This window comes from Geospiza fortis, unplaced genomic scaffold (genome assembly GCF_000277835.1).
Source record: "Geospiza fortis unplaced genomic scaffold, GeoFor_1.0 scaffold112, whole genome shotgun sequence".
NCBI lineage: Eukaryota > Metazoa > Chordata > Aves > Passeriformes > Thraupidae > Geospiza > Geospiza fortis.
In genome coordinates, this window is record NW_005054298.1 from 14,764,805 (window position 1) to 14,785,715 (window position 20,911).

Sequence of the window (20,911 nt, forward strand, 5' to 3'; positions counted from 1 at the left end):
GTTCTGAGTTTGGTTTTCAGTGACAAAATGGAGAGGAAGTAATAGTTCATAAAACACAACCAACTAATACAATAACTTACATAAAAAAAGGACAAAGCCCAACAACAAATGGTGAAACTAACACATCACTTCCAGGAGTTTCAGGGTTATACCAACTTCAAGTGCATTTCAAATTGCTCTCTGAGCTAACCCTTCTTCTTCTTTACAGAAAATAAACAAGGACACACTAAATACTGAGTATATTTCATTAAGTTAAATAAAGCCTGAATAGCCAGTTATATCTGGGTTTAGCTTGCTTAGCATCATCAATGCGCAGTCACTCACCTTACTCTGGAGCTGACAATTTTGACACCACCCTGTGTTAATCCCTGGCCTTCCCAGATTCTTAGAGGTTTTATTCATTGTGTCTTCTCATGCTCCAAAGGAGGTTTCACTTATGCTTTCTATAACTATTTAACCCATTCTTCCATTTAAGCCAAAACTTAGTTAAAATAACAAAGCTGCATTATGAAAGCAGGTTTTTGTTGAACAAATGTTCTTCCTCCCACACCTATTTCATTACAGACCCATCTCTCCTACCCTCTTCATCCTGATAACATGGATGTTTTTAGAGCCAGCTCCCTTGGCTGATTTTAGCCAAGTTTCTAGGACACAATGTTTTAATTTAAACACAGATCTGTTTTTATGGTTTTGTTTTGCATGCGTTTGAAGTTGATCCTTTATAATCCCAATGGTTGCTAATCTATTTCAAAACAGTTTCCTAATCTTTGCTTGTTCAAGAGCTTTCCTACTGCCATCCAGTTTTCTCTCTGCAGGCAGTCCAAAATCACAGTTGCCTCATGACCCCACCCCACGTTTTGGCAGACTGCAGTATACTATTCTGCATAAGCTGAATTCTCTGATAAGGCTGCATTATTGGACAGGTGCTGGCTATGTGGTATGGAACTCTGGGAAGGATTTGATCTCCATAAAAACCTTTGCAAGGAGCAATGAAACTTCACCAGCACAGAAACATAGAGCTGAGGCTGTGCCCTATACAACAAAATTGAGGGTCTTTAAAAACCAAGGTTCTCACAACTCCCTTATGCACCTGACTATTTGTCTCATTTTCAGTATCATGGAAGGTGAGACCCATCTGACTTTCAAACATTTGGAGTTATCTATTTCTGAGTGACTGAGCTAGACACCCTTTGTAACTGCAAGGACAGCCTCTGGAGGTGTGTCTTTCTTTATTTGTTCTAGACAGAGAGTCTGGACAACTGCTCAGCAAAGGAAGCGTTAGAAGTTCCAGCTTGTGAGGTGGATTATATCTTGAGACCTCTGTTTAGTTTCCACTTTCAGAAAATTGACAGTTCTCGGCAAATTTCTTGTCCCTAATTCATCACATTTTTATGTTAAATGTTTCCTTCAGATTGCAAAAATCATTCCTACAATTCCATGCAGGAAGCTTTTATTTCAACCTAGTTGGACCTCATCATGTAAGGGTGAAACTCCGGCTTCAGCAAAGACCCACTGGAGACAGAGCATGATTAGCAATGACATGCTTGATGGCTCATTCATTGAGAACAGGAGAATGCAAGTGAAAATAAAAACTAACAAACTAAAAAGCACTGATAGGAGCTTCTGTTGCAGATGTTTAGTGTCGTTACTGTCTGTTTAAACATAGGCTGTAACATTTTTACTAAATGTAACAAAGAAAAAATTATAATATAACTAAAGCAACAAATGCAACAATGTGCTTAAATTTACCAAATCTTTGTAACAAAGTTTTAATTAAATCATAATATCAGCAATTAATCGTTGTGCAAAAGCAAGGCTAGGGAAGCCAAAACACTGCATTAGATTAGTTTTGTCGAAGGGAGTGGTTTCCTGTGCTCTGAAGCATTTTCCATCCTTACAGCAGCACAGACTGCCTCAAACTGGAGCAATCTTTCAGGGATGAGGCATGTTTGGAGTTTTACTAAACAAGCCACATTCTTGTCTGCCTGCCGAGGGCTACTTTCCTCCTCCTCAGTGACAGGGGCTGGCTGCACAGAACATTTCACCAGTGGGATAAAGGCAGCTTCCCCAACCACATCAACACTGTAATTTGCAAAATTCCCACTTGGGATTCTCAATCAAATGCCCACTGAAAGCTGCCTGGAATGCCAGGCATGTATTCTTTCCTCCTTTATTGTCCTCTTTACTTTCTATTTTACTCAGCACCGCTGAATTTCCTCTCCTCATTTTTCAGTATTCATGGAACATACATTTTGTCTCTTAGAAACAGTGCTGACAAAGCAGACAAACTGATGAGGAACTTGGTGTGACAACAAAATTGTACTAAGCCTTCTCTGAATTCTGCCTTGCACAATATTTCTAGAAGAAACATTCTATGCTGACCTCCTTCCATTTTCCTGAAGGACTTTAAAACCTACACTGACTTGAGAGTTGCAGCTCCCCAATGAATGATCATGCCAGGCATTGCTGCAGATTCCATTTTTTTGCTAAGCAAATATTTTTTTGAAAATGCTTCGAAAAAATCACCAGCAGATGACAAAACCAGCCCATTTTTGCCTCTGAAAAAAGCCCTGTCCATGGAAAAGCAGCCAAATTCTGTTCAGATAGATATTTGTTTCTTCACTTTAACTGGGATTACATTGGATGTAAATTTGTACATAGCTGGCATCTTAGCTGCTTGTTTCTCTGCTAGGAGAGAACACTACTAGATTCCTAGAAAAGGTTTACAACAGAAAAGCGATATACTGTGTTCCAAGCAAGCATTACAGCCATCCAAAAAGAAAGAGTTTAATTTTAATAAGCTTGTCTTTAAATGAGAAGCCAGATACAACAATCAGTGTAACAGGCTTCCACCATGTAAGCACTAACCCATTCATACATCTTGTAAGAAATATATGCAACATACCAGAAACTCCTGCTGGTGTCTTTATGAATTTTCCATTAAAATGAGCAATCACTGCTTCACATTTTTCTGTTGACTCCATCCTTTGAAAATAAAGAATAATTTACATAAATTAAACACTCAAACAGATTCCCATGTTTGTGATTTTTTTTAAAGCACATTTCTCGCTTTTTCTCAAATTATATTTCTTGTTTTTCCCCTCCTCACTGCTCTGGCTTGCTTTCCCATGTGTGAACAATAGAGATGATGTTTTCTAAGAACATATAACTTCAGAAAGGTAAAGCCAAACTCAATTAACATTTTATGTACTCTGAGACCAAAGTCAGTGCCAAATTGAAAATAATGCTCTTATTTACTCAGAAATTATACTGTAGCTGTCCAAGCTGCCTCAAGTACCTCTCTTGTCTTGAAAGAAGCAGAAGGACTGACTCACTATCATTCATAATTGAATCCTTACTGTCCATGCTGCATGCAGCAAAGGTTAATGCCACTCTTAAGAGAGGATTCAGAGCTGTCTGTACAGCTTAAGGGTAATAAACTCAAATAGAAACCTGCCTGACTGCATGACCCAAACTGACTTGGCAGCTTTTAGCTTATACACATCATCTCCACTAAATGATGCACCTGGCTCTTATTTAATTGTCTCCAAGTTCCAAACAGGAGCCAATACCAGCAGAGCTGTGATGGCTACTGAGAATGTGTCCAAAATCTTGAGAAGGTTTGGGCACTCATGCTGTCAGATCTAGACTGAACAGCCTGGGCAGGGGGCTGGAGAGCCCCTGCTGGCCTGGGAGGGGCCTCACCTGCAGTGAGGATGTGCCAGCCCCGACTGTCACCTTGGACTCAGCCACACTGAATGACTCAGTTGTGCAATTACAACAAAATATAGTTTAAAAGAACTTATTTTGCAGCCACCTGCAAGATAATGTTTGGTTAATGTTGAACAGATATTTTCTTTTCAGTTGCTCATTAAGTTCTGTAATTCATATCCATAAATTAGGCCAATGGACTCAGCAGCAAACAAGCAGGAATAAAAATTCCTAAGTATTGGCATCTCTTTAATTCTGATATCCTTTCTGCACAGGCTGACAAAATACAAGTATAGATAACAACCAGTACCACCAAAAAGCCAGACTGAAAAAGAGGTTTTCCTAATGATTCCAAAAATACATCTTTGACAATTTTCAGAAGTTCTGGATTATTGGATCTGCATCAAAGAAATCTAATTTTTTTTTGTCTCACATGAAACAAACAATATAATTTAGTTTCAGAACTCAAGTCTGGACTTGACAAAATACATTACTCCCTATTAACCTAATAAAAGTTTCCCAAAGGCAAGAAATTAAAATATTTATTTAATGTCTACAGGTTTTTTGGAAAATTTTAACTTTAATTAATTATCCAAGAATTTTCCAGTACAAGAAAAATGTTCACCTTGTGGAAGTAAAGAAGTTCTAATTAGATATAGAAGCAATACTTATCCTTATAACTTAGGTATACTTTATTTATGTATATAAATAAACACATATAAAAATATCTTTGCTCATGTATATATAAAACACAAAATGCATAACAGAGAAACTATTGAGAAAGTACTTTAAAACTATTCTATTTTAATTTCTCCAATACAAGTGAGGTTTTGGATACACACAAGTCTTTTTGACTTTTGCATATGATTCCAGAACACTTCCAGCTCCCTTAGGAAAAATACATCCTACCATATTTCCTACCTTACCACTGATTCAAGGTAGAGGTGGTAAACAACTTTAGGGAGACTGAATGAGAGCAAAATGCCAACTGAATTTCATAGTGGGTGTTAGTGTATTCTACCCTTCACAGTACCAAAAAATGAAAGCTACACATAAAACACATATATATTAATGAAATTTAAATGCCCAGTTAATTTTACCCCAATTATTGATTTTTTTAAAGAGAACCGGAAGAAATTTTAGCAAAGCCCAATCTTGCTGGCTTTCCCCTCTTAAATAATGAATATTTTTCTATTATTTCTAATTTTGTTCCTTTGTTATACCTTCTTGAAACTTGGTAGTTTGACAAGCATGTGAAGTTTGGGTTCAGGAGGCTGGTGGGGGAAGACATTTGAAAAAAAAACCTAAAAATCACAGTGCCATGAAATATCCCCCAGCCAACTCCCAGGTAAACCAATTCCTAAAAATTCTGGCCACATCAGGAGATAAATTTGTTCAGTTCTTTTCTGTGCGATAATTTTAGATTCTGATATTTGTTCAAATACAAAGCTATTGTAATATTGTCTGAACATCTGAATTACTGAAATTTGATTTCAGTATTTTGAGAATGCCAATTCTTTGCTTGAAGCATGCTTTTATTTTTGATAATAGAAACCTTCAATTTAAAGTCTCTAAATTTTGATTGTTATACTAGGTTTAAAGCAGGACTTACGTAAATAAAAACAGCACAGAAAAGACTTTGATGAAGAGATCCCAGAAAAAATAACTACATTAACTAGAGAAAAAGTAGATTTATATGAACAGAATATTTAGGAGGTATTTACTAATTTATGGAAATAATTGTTCTTGTTGATTTGTGTGAGATATTTCACTTAGCACACAAATATTTTAAGATGAGATTTCCTGTATGTGAATAAAAATATTTTCTTTCCCAGTTGACATCATGTTAATGAGCCTGAAAATTCAAAGGGCTGATGTTCAAAGGGCACTGATGAGTTCATTTTCTCCAAGGAACTAATGAAGAAAAACAAACAAAAAAAAAAAAACAAAAAAAAAAAAACAAAAAAAAAAAAACAAAAAAAAAAAAACAAAAAAAAAAGGCACAGGGGTGGGGAAGAAGGTTCTTCCTTCTGGTCTGCTGCCTGGGATTCAAACTTCACAAGCCAGCAGTCACAGAAGTGTCTGTGAAGCATCACGTAACCCTTGCTTACTGGCTCAGGAATAGAGGAGAAAGGAGAAGTACAGAAAAGGGAAGGAAGTGGTTTAGAGTGAATTCTTACTCTAGATAATTGTCCAGTAAGAGCAATAAATTTAGATTTAGCCATCTAAGCAAGATGAGACACAGCTCTACCAAAGGAAGAATTAACAAAACCCTGCTGGATAACTCCGTTTCAATCTTCCTTCTCTTTACAAACTTTATAATTTTCAGTAATTTCTGCCTTTTCCACCTATTCTTGCATTTTTAATCCAGACAAAGGAAGAAGGCTGCCGGCATGGCTCACAGCCCCAAGGTACCTTGCAAAGCCAACGCCACGGCTCGTCCCACTCGAGTCCCGCAGTATCCTGGTGGAGATCACCTGCCCAAAGGGCTTCAGCATGTTCTCGAGCTCCTGCTCATCCATTGAAAGAGGCAGGTTGGAAATGTATAGGTTAGTTGGGTCTTGTTCTTGTTGCTGAAAGAGAATTAAAACCAATTGTTATCATTGTTGCCACTGACATTTTGAATTTAACACAAACAAGTACATATGAATTCTGGTGCAGATTTTTACTTCTCAGGCCCTTTGTTAAATCTACTCTTTCTTAGTATTAGTGACCTCCATCTTCTGCCACTGCCTGCAGCATTCCTAAGAAAGTTTCCTTTCTCCTATTACTGCTGACACCGACATTTTAAAGTAGAGATAAAGGTGAATAATTGACCAGTTTATAGTCCATGTTAAAACTCCATGTTTCAAATTTTTCTGAAAGGAAAAAAAAAGTAAAAATGAGATAAAGGAAAGAAATGCAAGAGTGGTGGAAAGCACTAAGAAAGCCACATGTAAAATAAGAAGAGAAGAGACTGGGATGACAATCAGAAAATAATATGAGGAAAAAATGAGAAAATGGATTTAATAGTATGTACATTGCCATAATAATAGTTAAAGAACAGAGTGATACAGAAGCAAGTGGGACACTGTCATTGCCTTCCATACATGAGCATTTTTGACTTTCCACTAAATTTTTATGTTATGCATTCAGACAATAAAAATGTCTTCCAAAAACTTTCTCTAGAAACAGACAAAATGAGAGGAGGGCAGCCAGAAGATGAGCAATTAGGGAGGAGACAAAGGTAGCCACATCTTTGCCATTCTCCTGATCTTAGGCTACTTACTACTTTGTGCTATCTACGTATGTGCCATGAAATGACACCTCTAAGAAATCTTTTTGGTGAAATTGATGATTTCCAGTGTTTGTCCACAGATTTCCCAGCTGTGGCAAGGGAGTATCTCTTCCATGCTGGTGATCATTGCCTATGCTCTGTACTGAAGCACATTCTTGATCTGCACAGATTGATGTGACATGGCCCTTAAAGTTGTGCAGAACTTCAGTGTCATCACTATTACCCTGGTATAAATTTAAGTCTCTGCAGGATGCCCACATTCAGTAGAACTTTTCTGGCATCAGCAGTGATATGATCTGAAATCAATTTTATTGATATACATATACAATTTTCATAGAATCACAGAATGGGTAAGGTTGGAGAGGACCATGTCTGGTCATCCTGGATCACATTGCATGGGATGGAGTTCAGGCAGTTCTTGGATATCTCCAGTGAGGGACACCCCACAGTTTCTCTGGGCAATCTGCTCCAGTGCCCAGGCATCAAGCCCCCCTTATAGAAATAGTATCTCAGTACTTTTAGTAGCATATTGCATAATTTTATAACTTGCCATCTTGGATATCACCTCTCAGTTTGAGTTAGTTTTTCCTAGGAGGGAAAAAAAAAAGAAAAGAAGAAAAAAAGGAAAAAAAAATTGTTTGGGCTTGGGGGGAGGTCACACCTTTTACGTACAGAAAGGAATTATCCTGTTCCAAAAACAGTGAAAATTAAAAATGGGAAAGCAAATTCTAGGCTGAAAAACCTTTACTTATTTGCATTTTTACCCCAAGCCTCACATTCAGTTCAAAAGAGTTAATGTTTTGAAGTTTTCCAAAAATGTTTTTAAAGAAATTGGAATAGAAGACCTATAGGAGGGAAATGTTCTTCCATTTCATCCTCCTGATGTGCATGCTTCTGCCACTGGTATGACTGTAATTCCTAGCCACACCAAAATCCCACTTACAAAACAACCTTTTCCAGCTCCCAAGTGTTGCCCTCATTGGCCCCTTTATTGTCCATTATAAATGGCATTTGATTACCCTGTAGGATTTTTCTTTTGTTACCTAGTAGAGACATCCCCTCCCAAAATAATACTGAATCTATACAATACACAGACAAGTTTGGGGTTCAAATTATCTAATCATGGGGAATTTGAATTTTTTTTCATATTAGAAAAATTAACAGAAGGAGAAGACAAGAAAATGGATTCACTGTGAGGCCATAGCTGACATTAATATTAATTGCTGGGCATAATTACAGTAGTTACATCTTGACATTCAGCTCAAATTTCCTCAGGCAGGAATGTGAGATGAAGAACAGCTTTCACAGTGTTAGAACTGGTTTGTTACTTAGATAGTATTAGGCAATTTTGTTTTGCACCTTGAGATGTGTAGGCTTAACTTCCTTCTTTAATGAGTTATATCAGCAAAAGCTTTAAAGGAGGTTTCAAGCATTGGCATTACAAAATTGTACCTGTAGGCATAGCAAGATTTTCTGAAATTCCAAATAGTATTTGAAAGTATTTGAATATTTTTATTTAATTTCCTAGTGTTTTTATTCTAGAATAACAGAAAGTATAAAAGTATTCTCATAAAAAATTCTAACATTTGAAAAGATAAAAAAGCCCCCATTTTGTTCACAGTAGTAACAGTGTAATTTACAGGCAAAACACAAAAGAACAAAAACCAACCAAACAAAAGATTACATTCACCCAGAAAGAGTCACCCAGCAGAGAAATAAATTCAGTCAAGGCAGAAATGCAGAGAACCTGTTCAGGTAAGTGGGTAGAGCACACTCCCCTTCTCTCAGGCTCCTGTGGCAGCCCAGGGCTTACCAGACTCCCACATTATCCTGGCACTGTATTCAGGATGAGACCATGAACTTTTCCTGCCAAAAGGGGCACAAGGACTTGCTGCCATTCACTGCACATGCTGGGCATTAGATGCTTGTACTTACCCACCTACCAGAGAAAACCTCCTGCCACAAAATCATGTAACACTACTGCTAGGGAAGGCAATGCTGCACTTTGGAAGAATATTAGCAACTTCACCACTTACCCACATTACAAAGCCCTTGGGGAAAAAAGAGAAAAAAAAGTGCACCTGAGGAAATTGTTCTCTCTGAACAGAAAGCATTTTGTGATGGAAAAATTTTACTTCTGGCCCATGAAACAATGTGTATTTTGCATTATTAATTACTGGGGTTTGGTCAGGTACATGCTGAATGGCTGACTGGAAATGACTTCTGTTTTCCTGACCCTATCTCCACATCAGTCTAGTTTAGCCTGAATACTCCCAGGGATTCAGTTACTTCTGGTTTGGTTCTTTGATGGAGCACGCAGACCACAGCAGACAAATGGCAGTTTGAAAACACTTCTACACATATCCATAGTTAGAACTGGTAAAGATGGAAGGCAAAGGAGGGAAAAAAAAACCAAAGAAACTGCCAACAGATGAGGATGTCTCACTGAAATCCTGGAATACAACTTGAAATTTCCTCCATCTGTAATTCTTCCAGCAAAATAGTTGAAATGCCAACAAACACATTCCACAGTGCATTGAGGTGGTGTCTGCACTGCAGGTGCAAACCCATGACCACCCTGCAGTTCAGCTATAAGGATAAATCACAGAGCTACAGAATAGCTCAAGTTGGAAGGGACCCATAAAGATCACCAAGTCCAACTAGGTCAGGACAGATTAATTTAATCCACTTCTTCACTTTTCAAGAAAAGAAAGACACTGCCACTGATTCACAAAAGGGCTCATTTACAACACTCATTTGCAACCCCTACTACTGTTGGCATAGATGCAAAACAAGACTGAACTTTTACTAGAGTGTATTTGGAATTTTATACAGTTCGACAGTGGAAGATTTATACCAATTAATGTGCAAAATACCTCCTCTCTTCCTCTGAATAACTTATTTCACCATGCAGCTCCTGTCATGTCCAGAAGGCTATTAAGCCTTGAAACAGATACCTGGGTACATTTTGGGAGACTGTAAGCAGCAAGTTAGCTCCTTCCCCTTGGGTTTCCAAGCTGGCTTCCAAATAGCAGCCACAACTAGGATTCTCCTTCCATCTCTGAGCTATCTTACACAGAAGGCACTGCACAAACAGATGTTTGCCTTTATATAAGATTTTGTTATGGAAAATGGTTACAGGTTAACAGTAAAAACTCGGAAAGTTAGGAGAAAGACAAACTATTTAAGTCACACCCCCCTCTCTCTCTCTGGTAAGCAGGAGTTTAATACTTTAAGTTCTGTGAATTTTTCCCTTAACAAAACCTGTCTCACCATTGCTTAATTCACAGTGCTATTACTATTCAGTCTCAGAAGAGAAAAATAATTCCTTTGACACACGAGTTTCTAATTCCTCTTCTGGAATTAAGAAAAAAAAAGTGAAACCAGCAAAAATACCTTCCAACATAACTCAGCTCAGACCTTGCCTATACACTGTAATAATTCTTAGAATTTAAAGGTAGGTGTTCCTCTGCTTAAAATCCATGAAATTGTATAAGCCACTTTCCCCTTATATACCTTAAATCTCTTGAAATTATTTGCATTATTTTATGGAAATTATCAAGAAGATTTATTACCGTCAGTGAGAAGTTCCCTAATTTTGGGCAGCAAGCCTCCATTAACATATAATCTACTGAATATAATATTTTTTGAATTCTATACAATTTAGGAAAACTGCTTAATTTGAGTGTCTTCATATTTCATGCAGAGTTTTCCCTAGTTAACAGAACTTTTAGCAGATCCTGAAAGATGCTGAAATTGCTCAGCATCTTCAGATTATGGGCAACATCAGGGAATTTCTGGGCTACTCTAAGTATCCATATTATTGAGGAAACTAGCAAGTCTTGTTTTTAGCAATGCAAGTCATTAAGTTTCTATAAATCTTTTCTCTCCAAACACCTTCAGCTGTATCTCCTGAAGTTCTCTACCAGAATGTAACAATATAAAGATGGAGAGCAGAGCTCTTGCAGAGTAACATGCTGCTTTTTCCCAAAGAGCTCCCAAAGATCATAAGATACAGCATTTCTTACAAAAAATGACAGGAATGATCAACTGTTAATATTTATTTCTGCAGAAAGAGGTGATCAGGATTCCTACATAATGTGAAGTGCTCTACATCATCTGAAAGAAATTAGCAAAAACCTCCCTGTGCGTGTGGAATTGTTCCTAAATTGCAAGCAAGAAACTTGGCAAAAGGCAAGGACATCTGTTTTCTGTTGCTGTGTGTAAGGTCAGAGTGAACAGATAGCCATTCAGAAACATGTGACTAGGCACTGCTCACAGCAAGGAAGATCCCCTGCCTGATAGGGAAGGCATTAAATGCTTGTCTGCCTTCATATAGATACTACTTCAAAATTTACAATTGGCCAGTGTCTCACTGAAATATGTCTGTTTTAGCCACAGTTTCAATGCTGTCTAACCACAGACTGTTAACAACACAATTCAGGGAAAAATCACTACCATAATATTCACTTGTTCTCCAGAATTGCATATGATTAATACAGTAGACATTCAAATTTATTTTTACAGGCACATCTGTATTAAGAAGAATTTAACTGCAATAAGCTTTGTGATCAATCTATCACTTCATGAATACATTCTCTTTTTATTTCTCAGTGATTTTGCTTTCCCTTTGCTAGAAGGGCATGAGGGTGCTCCCTGGGAGCCCTGAATGAGCCCACCACAGCTCAAAAGAAGGCACCAGACCCTTGTCAGAGCAAGACACAGCACAACTTAGCAACAGAGATAAGATTTTTGTGGGCTGAAGCTCTTTACTCAAGGCAAGTGTTTGTTAACTGCCTATTTAGAGCACTTGCAATTCCTGAAGTAATAGTTATGTGGCTCCCAGGTAAGCAAAATTTGGCTTACCTTCAATTTATTTTATAATGACTTTTAAGAACTTTTATGATTATAAGGAGAAAAATTTATTATATTTATTTAAAATCTGTTACAGTAAGATTTAATACTATTGGCTACAAAAAGTAGTACAACTAGGCAAAAAGAAAACTTTTCAAGACAGTTGCTAAAAACTGCTGTAGAAATCTTCTTGAATTAGCTCCAGTTTGCCTGTCATCTGTTCTTTGGCATTCAGAAGCCCAGATGCAGAATAAAAAAATTGCAACATACCTACCTTCTCCAGTTAGATTAAGTGCACTAGCTACCATGGTAACCTAAACTATTTTTCTTACTTTGTTCTGTAGGAATGAAAACTGATTTAATTCTCCAGAAGGTTGTCACAGTGAAGACAAGTACTATAAGCAATACATTACTGAACCTCAAAAAAGTTAGCTGTTTCTCATTTTTGCTCATTTAAAACCATGTTATTCATCAGCAACATAAAGGAAGAGCTGCCTTTAATACATTTTGCTTATTAGCTGTGGAAAAGCCTTGATTTCTGCTACAGAGATGAGGACAAGCAGCTAAGCAGCTTTTCCCTCCCAAAGTTCACATTTTATATGATGTGACAATTCATCTTTTCCAAATATACTTGGGAAAAAAGTCATCTAGAGTAAGTTTAAGGTATGAGAGTTTAGGAAAGAAAGATAAAGCTACCTGCACACGGAGTGCACATCACAATTCTGCCTTAGTAACCACTGAGTGAAAAATATTAAGATTGCAAATTCAGGTCATCTCTGTACTCCACAGGATCAACATGAACTCAGACAATGGGCTCATATTCATCATAACCTAAAACCCACCCACACATAACAAGTTTCAGAATTTGATCTGATGCTTGAGGGCTGTAGACCACTCCAGAAAACACAAATTGTGTCTTAAGAATGGTGGAAGTCAGTACGTGATGGGAGAACATCCTTTACATTGTCAGCACATTGCTATTCTGACACAATTCAAATAAGAAACAATTGTTAAAATGGTCCTAATTTTTTGCACAAGCTTAAAATATTTTAAAGTACTTAGTGATAAATTAATGTGAGAGCTAATACAAATAATCAGGACCACACTTCATTGTGTCAGCAGAAGCGAAGACTTTAAGGAGGAGGAAATTGTAACATTATGAATATGAAGTCCTAAGTCCTAAAAATGTGCAACTCTGGGGAAATCTTGGAATGGATAAACAGTGAGTCTTCCCACAAAAATGCACATTAGTACATAGAACAGCATTCCTTGGCTCAAATTAACAAGGCTCACTGACCACAGAAATCTTCCATGTCCATGGACTACTTTCATGGCTTCTATTGTAAGTAGTATATGTTTTCTAAAGGTAACTTTATCCTTCCATAGGAAAAAAATCAGGAAAACACAAACTGGAAAATAATGAATATCAACCATTTAAGTCATAAATTATCTTGACTATCTTATAGTGAAGGTGTACATATAGAACTACAAACCTCACAAGGAGAGAGAGAATTGAAGAGACAGGAGAATACAAGATCTTCAACAACAAAATGTAGGGAATCAGGGTCTTGAGTCCATCACAGCTGTGTTGGACTTGGATGGCCTAAACAATTTTAAAGACTACACTGATTTTAAACACATGGTTGAAGTTCTGTCGTGAGAATGTCCATTAATACTTCTTGTGATGCCTAAAGTACATCGCAAGCTTTTTGCAAAAAGTCGTCATTCCTTATGTAGATATAAGCCTTTCACTATATCTCAGAAATCTGTCAGCCTGCCAGGAGATGGACAATCTGGTTGTACAAATGTCTCTGCCAGGCCAGGAAGGAGTTAATATTCAGTGAAGTCTGAGCTGGCAGAGCCACACTGCTGTTCTAGCTGGCTTGTGCAGCTCTACATTGCTGTCAGTATAATTTAGATATTCTCTTGCTGACTTTATCTGGGCTGCAAACACAATGATTCTCTTCCTGTCTTAAGTTTGCTAGACAGAAAGATGAGAAGAACTGTGGGTTTTATTAACCATTCTTACTTAGCGGCTCTTTTTTACCTTTTTTGTTTATACATTAGTTTACATGCAGGAAGTAAGAATTAATCAACTTTCTATTTGAAACGGTTGCTTCAGTAGCTACAGTTGAATTCAGTTTGCATCATTTGATGAGCTAAAACTTGGTCTGAGCAGTGACTTGGATACTTTATGTTAACCTCAAAGTCAAAAGCCTATGAGAATTTAGGTGTCTGATATCTCCATAGCATTTATAGCTCATTTCTAAAACATCCTTACACAGTCTCAGTATGTTAAATCGCCATTCAAAATACCATATTGGTATTTTGTGTGCATCTATCTTCCTATACACAAAGTCCCTTTCTGCCTGCTCTGAATAATGTAGAAACCTAGAGTTATCTCACTTTTACTTGTGGGTGCTGGGAAGAGAAGAGGGTTCTCAGAAGAATCACTCGGACAGCAACCACAACTTTTCTAACAAACAAAATTGTCAGAGCTTTTAAATACTACTAGTAATCTTACCTAAGACTGCACAGCTCTACAAAATCACAGCTTTTGAACTTACAATTCTTGGTTTATAATCACTCCTCTAGGAGCAAGAACATAAACTAAGAAAAGAAATTTTGATAAATTAAAAGGAATCAGAATAAAAATTGGACACCCAGCAGTTACTAACTAGTTTAGAAATAACACTACTCTTGCAAGACATGTATTTGATCTGTTGAGTAAGAGATAATCTACCGGTTTGTACTGGTGGATCCTGAAACAAACTGGCTACAGCAGAGCTCACATCATCTGATCCCCACAGCCACTTACATACCCTGAAAAAGATGGACTTACCACTAGCAATACTCAAGTGGAAGAGAGGAGAGGGGCAAGAGCTTGTTAAATCCATTTTAAATTTCCATCCAAAAACTACTCCCATCCCCTGGCTATGCGATTATTATCTTATGCAAGGTCTTGGCCCCATTTTCTGGCCAAAAGGAAACCTCGGAAACTTCAGAAGTGACCAGAAGACACTGGTAACCAGCAGAAAGCAAAACTCTTCCCAGGCTGCTTTGTCTTAGCCAAGGGTTCCCAATTCAGATCTCAGAAAAAGCAGAATAGCTGAAGACATGGTATTTCAATGGACTGACACAGGGTTCCATTATTGTGGCATCTCCTGAGTGGTGGCCACTTCTCCACCAACAGTGACGCCCCAGAACAGATTTGGCAGGATTTGGCCTGAAGCTGTATCTTGGGCCCTGGGCCTTCCCACTCTGCTCAGCAGTAGCAAAACATAGCAAGTGGGACTTTTTTCAACTCAGATCAACTAGGAAGCAGACTGCCAAATACAGCATGATTTTACCCCATGGATAGGAAAATACTGATACTAATACTACTACTACTAATAATAATAATGTAATTTACTACTTAATATTTTTAAAATAATATATTGAAGTTACCTCTACAGAACAGCAAAAAATTTAATATATAAAAATCACTTCCGCTAAAGCAGGATTTGCAGATGAACTTGCTGATGTGAGTAGTTTTTATCTCACTGACAGAGAGCTACAGCAGGACACTGCAAAAAGGACTTTATGGCAGGCAGAGTCACAACATGGCTCCAGCAAGAACATTTTCCTCCCTGTTCAGCTGCTGTGGGTCAGGAACCACATCTTGGGGGAGGGTGAGAGCACTGAGGAGCTGTGCTGCTCCTCACACCCCGGGCACAGAGTAATTACAACACCTTCCCATGGATAAATCACCCCAACAGGCATGGATTTCCTCTTGGAAACTGCAGCAGCTGCGGCGGTCAGTAAGGAAATCGATTGCCCAGACAGGCAGGAAACTCCTCAAATCCTTCTCTGTGACACTCAGGCTTAAGCCTGAAGCAGTGTCACTGCAGGACCACCACCCATGGCACAGGTGGTCACATGCAAAAGGATAAAATACTAAACACACAAACACAAATTTTTATAGCATCATGCCTGTGAAGGGTGTGATTTGCTAATCTTGCCAAAGCAACTGTGACTGGTCATTCCCAGCCTGAAGAATCTAAGTAGAGATAGGATTTTTCAGACAAAAAGAGAGTAGCATTGCCCAGGGGAAAAAAAAAATCCAATGGCTCAAAACAGACAAAAATCAAAACACTCAAACTCATAGTCACTAGTGACTGTTTGTTGTGGTACTGTTCACTGGGCTGGTTTTGGGGTTGGTCTTTTTAATAACTCAAACACTCTCTCAGTGTTCAGAAGCAGAACAAGTTTCACTGGAATGCAGACCTCATAGTTACAGGTTTCCCACAGGTCATCAAGCTTGACACAGGGTCAGAAAAATACCCAAACCTTTGGGATATTTTGATGCACATTATTTCATTAATGCTAACAAAAAGAAATATTACTGATCTTGCAACTGTCAGAGGAAACGAGTCAGAAATATATACTATAAAAGAGATTAAGAAATGATGCATTAGGTTACTAGTTAATTATTAGAGCTTCTCCATCTACTCAAGAAAACAATTAAATCAGACATCAAAGTTCATTAAGAAAATGAATTTACATTACTTCAAAATCTCTTTTTGCTCCTCCTACCTAGATATTATATTCATTAGATGGCAGACAGAACTTTGAAAAATCTGGGATATATTTTAAAGTGATCACCTAAAACCTAAAGATTTAGTAAGTGGCCTTTATTAAGCATACATAAAACCTTGTAAAAGGGAAAAAAACCCAAGTGTTTTCCAGTAAGCATGTATGTTTGTGTCACGGCTGTAATGAAACACGCATTAAGTATGAAACATATGGTTTCCATTTTGTTGCCCTGGAATCCATCCAAAGACATTTATGTTGTTAGCTTAACTGTTCTCTTTAGCTGAGAAGCTGTGGAAAATATCTCATCTGAAAAAAATCTGTACCTAGTGGATAACTATAAAAGATTTGCTAGATTTTTAGCAGACTATTCTAATAAAAAAGCCTCTGAGATTACTAGATTTTAAGTTTCTTAAATTAGTATATAATTTTCTAACCGAAAACAAATTTGCTTTAAGAGGTACCAGAATTCTATCAACAGATTATACTGGTAATATTTTTTTTAGTTAACAAATTTGTGGAGGTGTTTATGGCTCTCTTTTGGAACCAGGCCATCTGACCCAACAAGAATGCATGACAGTATCATTACTAAAGTATCATCTCCCTAACTTCATAAAAGAGCACTGAAGATACTCTGAAGATCACATCTGGCTAATAAGCTGGTTCAGAGGCAAGGTTCATTAAAAATTAGAGAGAAATAAGATAGCTTTCATTCTGTATTTTTTTAATAATTCCTGGGTTTGCCTTGATGCAAAAACAGGTCAGCCAAGAGCTGGCTAAGAATTTCAAAGTATCTATCATGAATGCTCAGATTCAAATTTTATTTATATTAGCAGATAATATACCAGAAGGGCTGAAAAAAATGTTGAAAGGTTAAATTTTGTCATCGTATACTTAAAAATTAATTCCTAAATCTTAAGAATTCTAACCTCAGTAACAGACAGTCTATTAAACCTTTCATACCTTTGTGCTGTAAACCAATTCATTAAGCCTGCTGCAGTTTTTACAAACCATTGCTAAACTTTTGTTTGATGAATCCAATGGAAAAGACTATTATGAATAAATTGATAAATGCAATGAGATCAGTTTGGAGACTTTACCATTTCATGCTTCTTTATTCAATTAGTTGAGATTATTTGGGTATTTGGGATGTAGCAAACAAAAGTCTCCATTTTATTACCTTAATAATCACATGGCTTGAGGATTGTGCTCTCTATAAAGGGCTCTGCAGCTGGAAACTCCACACTGCCCATGTTGTGCCACTGTACAAGCTTGTTCACTTCCACAACCCATTGCAAAAATTAGCTGGTTATTCTAACTCACCTTTGCCATCTGTGCTTGGACTCCACTGGCCTTTAAAGCAGAAACTGCCTTCTGAGCAGCTGCTGGGCTGTCAAAGTCAACAAAACCATAACCTGAAAGAGAAAACATCATTTTGTTAGCAAGATAGCAACCAGCTTACAAACAAACACTTCACAGCCAACAGTCGTGCTACTGGCATAGTTATTTAATACAATTTTCTTGTTGTTGAAGACGGACAATTTGAACTCCAGGTCTTCATGCAGTGTCCCGTCCCCCGTTGTCCCCCCCCAAAAAAAAAACCTAGCAAAATTCTTGAATCTTGAACTGGTGGGGATCTGCCCTAGTGGAACAAATCCATTTCCATGCCCACTCATTATGAGAATTTTGGTGACACTGCTAACAAGCAGTACTGTGTTTTGCTTTATATTATCTGGTATGTAACTTCTAACACCAGATAATTTCAGAGATCACCAAATAAAGCATCATCTATTAATTTTTCTGAAGTAAATTCTTATTGCGGTTTGAATAAATGACAAGTAAGTCTGCAAGTTCCTTTTTGTTTATTCAAAAATTTTTAGGAGAGGAATTTAATTTAAAAGACACACATCTACCCAATTTTTGGTAAATTACTTATCTCACTGTATATACACAAAAGACAGTTAAATTTAAAAGTGAGTGAAAACCCATCTTCAGTGAAACCAAATGATTTTTCCTATTATTGAAAGAATGTGAAAAACTGTCCTGAAAGCATTTTCTATGCCATATAATGCAATCTTTAAATATTAAAATAAGCTCAGCATCAATCAAAACAAATTCCATATATTTGCAATAACCTCTTTTCTTATTCCGAACAAGAACACCTAACTAGGGGGTTCCAGGATGCCCAAATTGCAATATACCTTGGCCTTAACAGACACTGACCTTATAGGCTGGGATTTTTAATCCAGCCTGGGAATTGGAGGCTCAAGGCTCACCAAGATGCAGTCAGAGTTTGGAAGCTACTTCGACTGGATGCTATTGCAAACCTCATTATGCATTTTTCAATCCCCCTCTTTTCCACCAGTGAGCTGCCCAAGTATTAATAAAATCCCTTTCCAGAGTTAAATTTGGGGTAAAAGAAAACAAACAAAAAAAACCAACAAGGAAGTAACCTCTGGTGGAGTAGAAAATGGAAATATTTCTTCAAAATATATTACAATCCTCTTACAATATATCTATACTGTCTAATGTTAGAACAGGACAAGCTTTAAAGCTCTTAACTTGGGAAAAACAACTCAAGCATCCTTGTACATCACTGCAAGCTTATTTATGCTGCCAAGAAGCTGAAGAAAGCAGCATATTGTTTTGTGTAACACGTGTTGCTGTGGATTGTTAAATCCTGACATGAAACAAAGTGAATTAGTTCATATCAAGTTTTGTGCTGCCAAGGCAAGACTAACTTCCCATACCCCAAACTGGCTCTCCACATCCATGGCAGTCTGGGTTATCACCAACATACTGCAGGGTGTAATACAGATAAAGTTACATACTGACACCAAGCATGCCATCAAAGCTGGCTTTGCCACCTTCCAGATGATAGAGAAACTCAATTGCTCATCGTTCCAGTTAGTTTAAACTCCATGGTGTATTTTTTGGCAAAAGCCAGAGATGCTGTCAATCTTTTGGTTAAATTCCAGTTAGATATTTACATTCTGCCTACTTGTGTTCCCATTGCAATTTCAGCAACATGCAGTGAGCTTCCCTGGAGCCTTACCTTGCAGCGTACTGTCACAACAGGCTGTTAGCTACTGCTTTTCATCAGTGAGATTTAAATTCTCTATTGAAAAAGTCATCTTAAATCTCTTAAAGAATGAATGTGAGCATTTCTGTATCTCTGAAAGGACTACTGAACACTTCAGGAACTGACAGAATGGACAGACTAAATCCGTTAAGTGCAATTATATGCATTAACTAATTAAAATAATTGCAAAGGGCACCTCCTCTTTCCTAATCACAATGACATCTGCATACAAGCTAAGAAAAAGATTTCTAGAAATTTCAGTTTCTGAATGGTCAGTGCCCCTTCAATTTGCTTAAGATGGGGAGTTGCGAAGCTATGTCCCTGCACTGCTTCCAAGTTCTGCACAAAAGCTTTGTCTTAATTAATGATGAATCCTTCTCCCTCTGCCTATCAGCTTTCTGCTCATTCATGGGCACTATGCATATTAACACTACTCAGTCAGTTGACTTAATATTTCATTTTGCTCAGAAATTATCCTCTTAATTGTAAAAAATTAAAGTCTGAAATCTGGTATTTCAGTGTCTGCTACCACACCTTCTCCCACCACAAACATGCTGGGATCTCAATCACTGCAATTGCAGCGAGTGATGAAAACCCATGAACTGATATATTCAGCTTATCTAGAGGAGTTCTAATTTTTTTTTTCCAGCTGCAATTACTTCATTGAAAATGAACCCTCTCTTTGCTCCCAATATATTCAATAGAACATACCAAAACACAATTAGAGTACTGGAACATGTAATTAAGTGCTGCTTCAAGCTACACTAATCAATGGAGCTTATTTCCACAATGTATAATTTTTTAAGATGCTTAGTATAGTTGAATGGTCATCTGCAAGCTTCCCTAGTTTCTCCAGGCAAAAGGGGAAAAGCTGCTTTTAACTCCATTTTTGTTTTTAAAATAGAGGCGAGCTGCCAGCCAGCACTGTGCGTGTCAGCTTCACTCCGGCTTGGCTGCGCCACCGACACCGGCTGTCTGCCAGCTCCACTGGAGGCAAATGCACTGAATACACCAACCACCAGCAAGAATAAAACTCATTTAGGAGCAAGAATGGGAAAAAAACCCCAAACCAAACCAACAAAGGTAAAATGAACTTAAAATACAACATTAATGCACTTTATAGAATCAGTTACAACTTTCAGGGGAACACAGTATAAAGGGAAATATACATACCTTTGCATTTGTTTGTAGTCTTGTCCAAAATAGCCTTTGTGGATACAATTTTCCCATACCTAAAATGTATTATACATGTGTAAGGAAAATGAGAAAAGAACATCCTATTATAACAAACACACAAATCACTTCATTTTATATTCTAGTACCCTTTACTCCATGCAAAATGAAACATATCTATGCACTGTATGCTAAGAGACTCTTTATGATTGTCCAAGAACCCAGAATTATGAGAAGTGTTA

At 37.4% G+C, this 20,911-nt stretch overlaps 1 protein-coding gene across 3 annotated transcripts in view; it reads right to left on the bottom strand.

Annotated features, from left to right (window-relative positions):
• RBMS1 (RNA binding motif single stranded interacting protein 1) overlaps positions 1–20,911 on the bottom strand; it is a 139,925-nt gene that overhangs the window by 19,899 nt on the left and 99,115 nt on the right. For all 3 annotated transcript variants that reach the window (XM_005415811.2, XM_031058172.1, XM_005415812.3), the window contains exons 3-6: positions 20,670–20,728; positions 17,738–17,829; positions 6,127–6,284; positions 2,906–2,985 (exon numbers count right to left, since the gene is read on the bottom strand). In XM_005415811.2, coding sequence (XP_005415868.2) covers positions 2,906–2,985; positions 6,127–6,284; positions 17,738–17,829; positions 20,670–20,728 — 389 coding nt within the window. The remainder of the gene's footprint in view (positions 1–2,905; positions 2,986–6,126; positions 6,285–17,737; positions 17,830–20,669; positions 20,729–20,911) is intronic.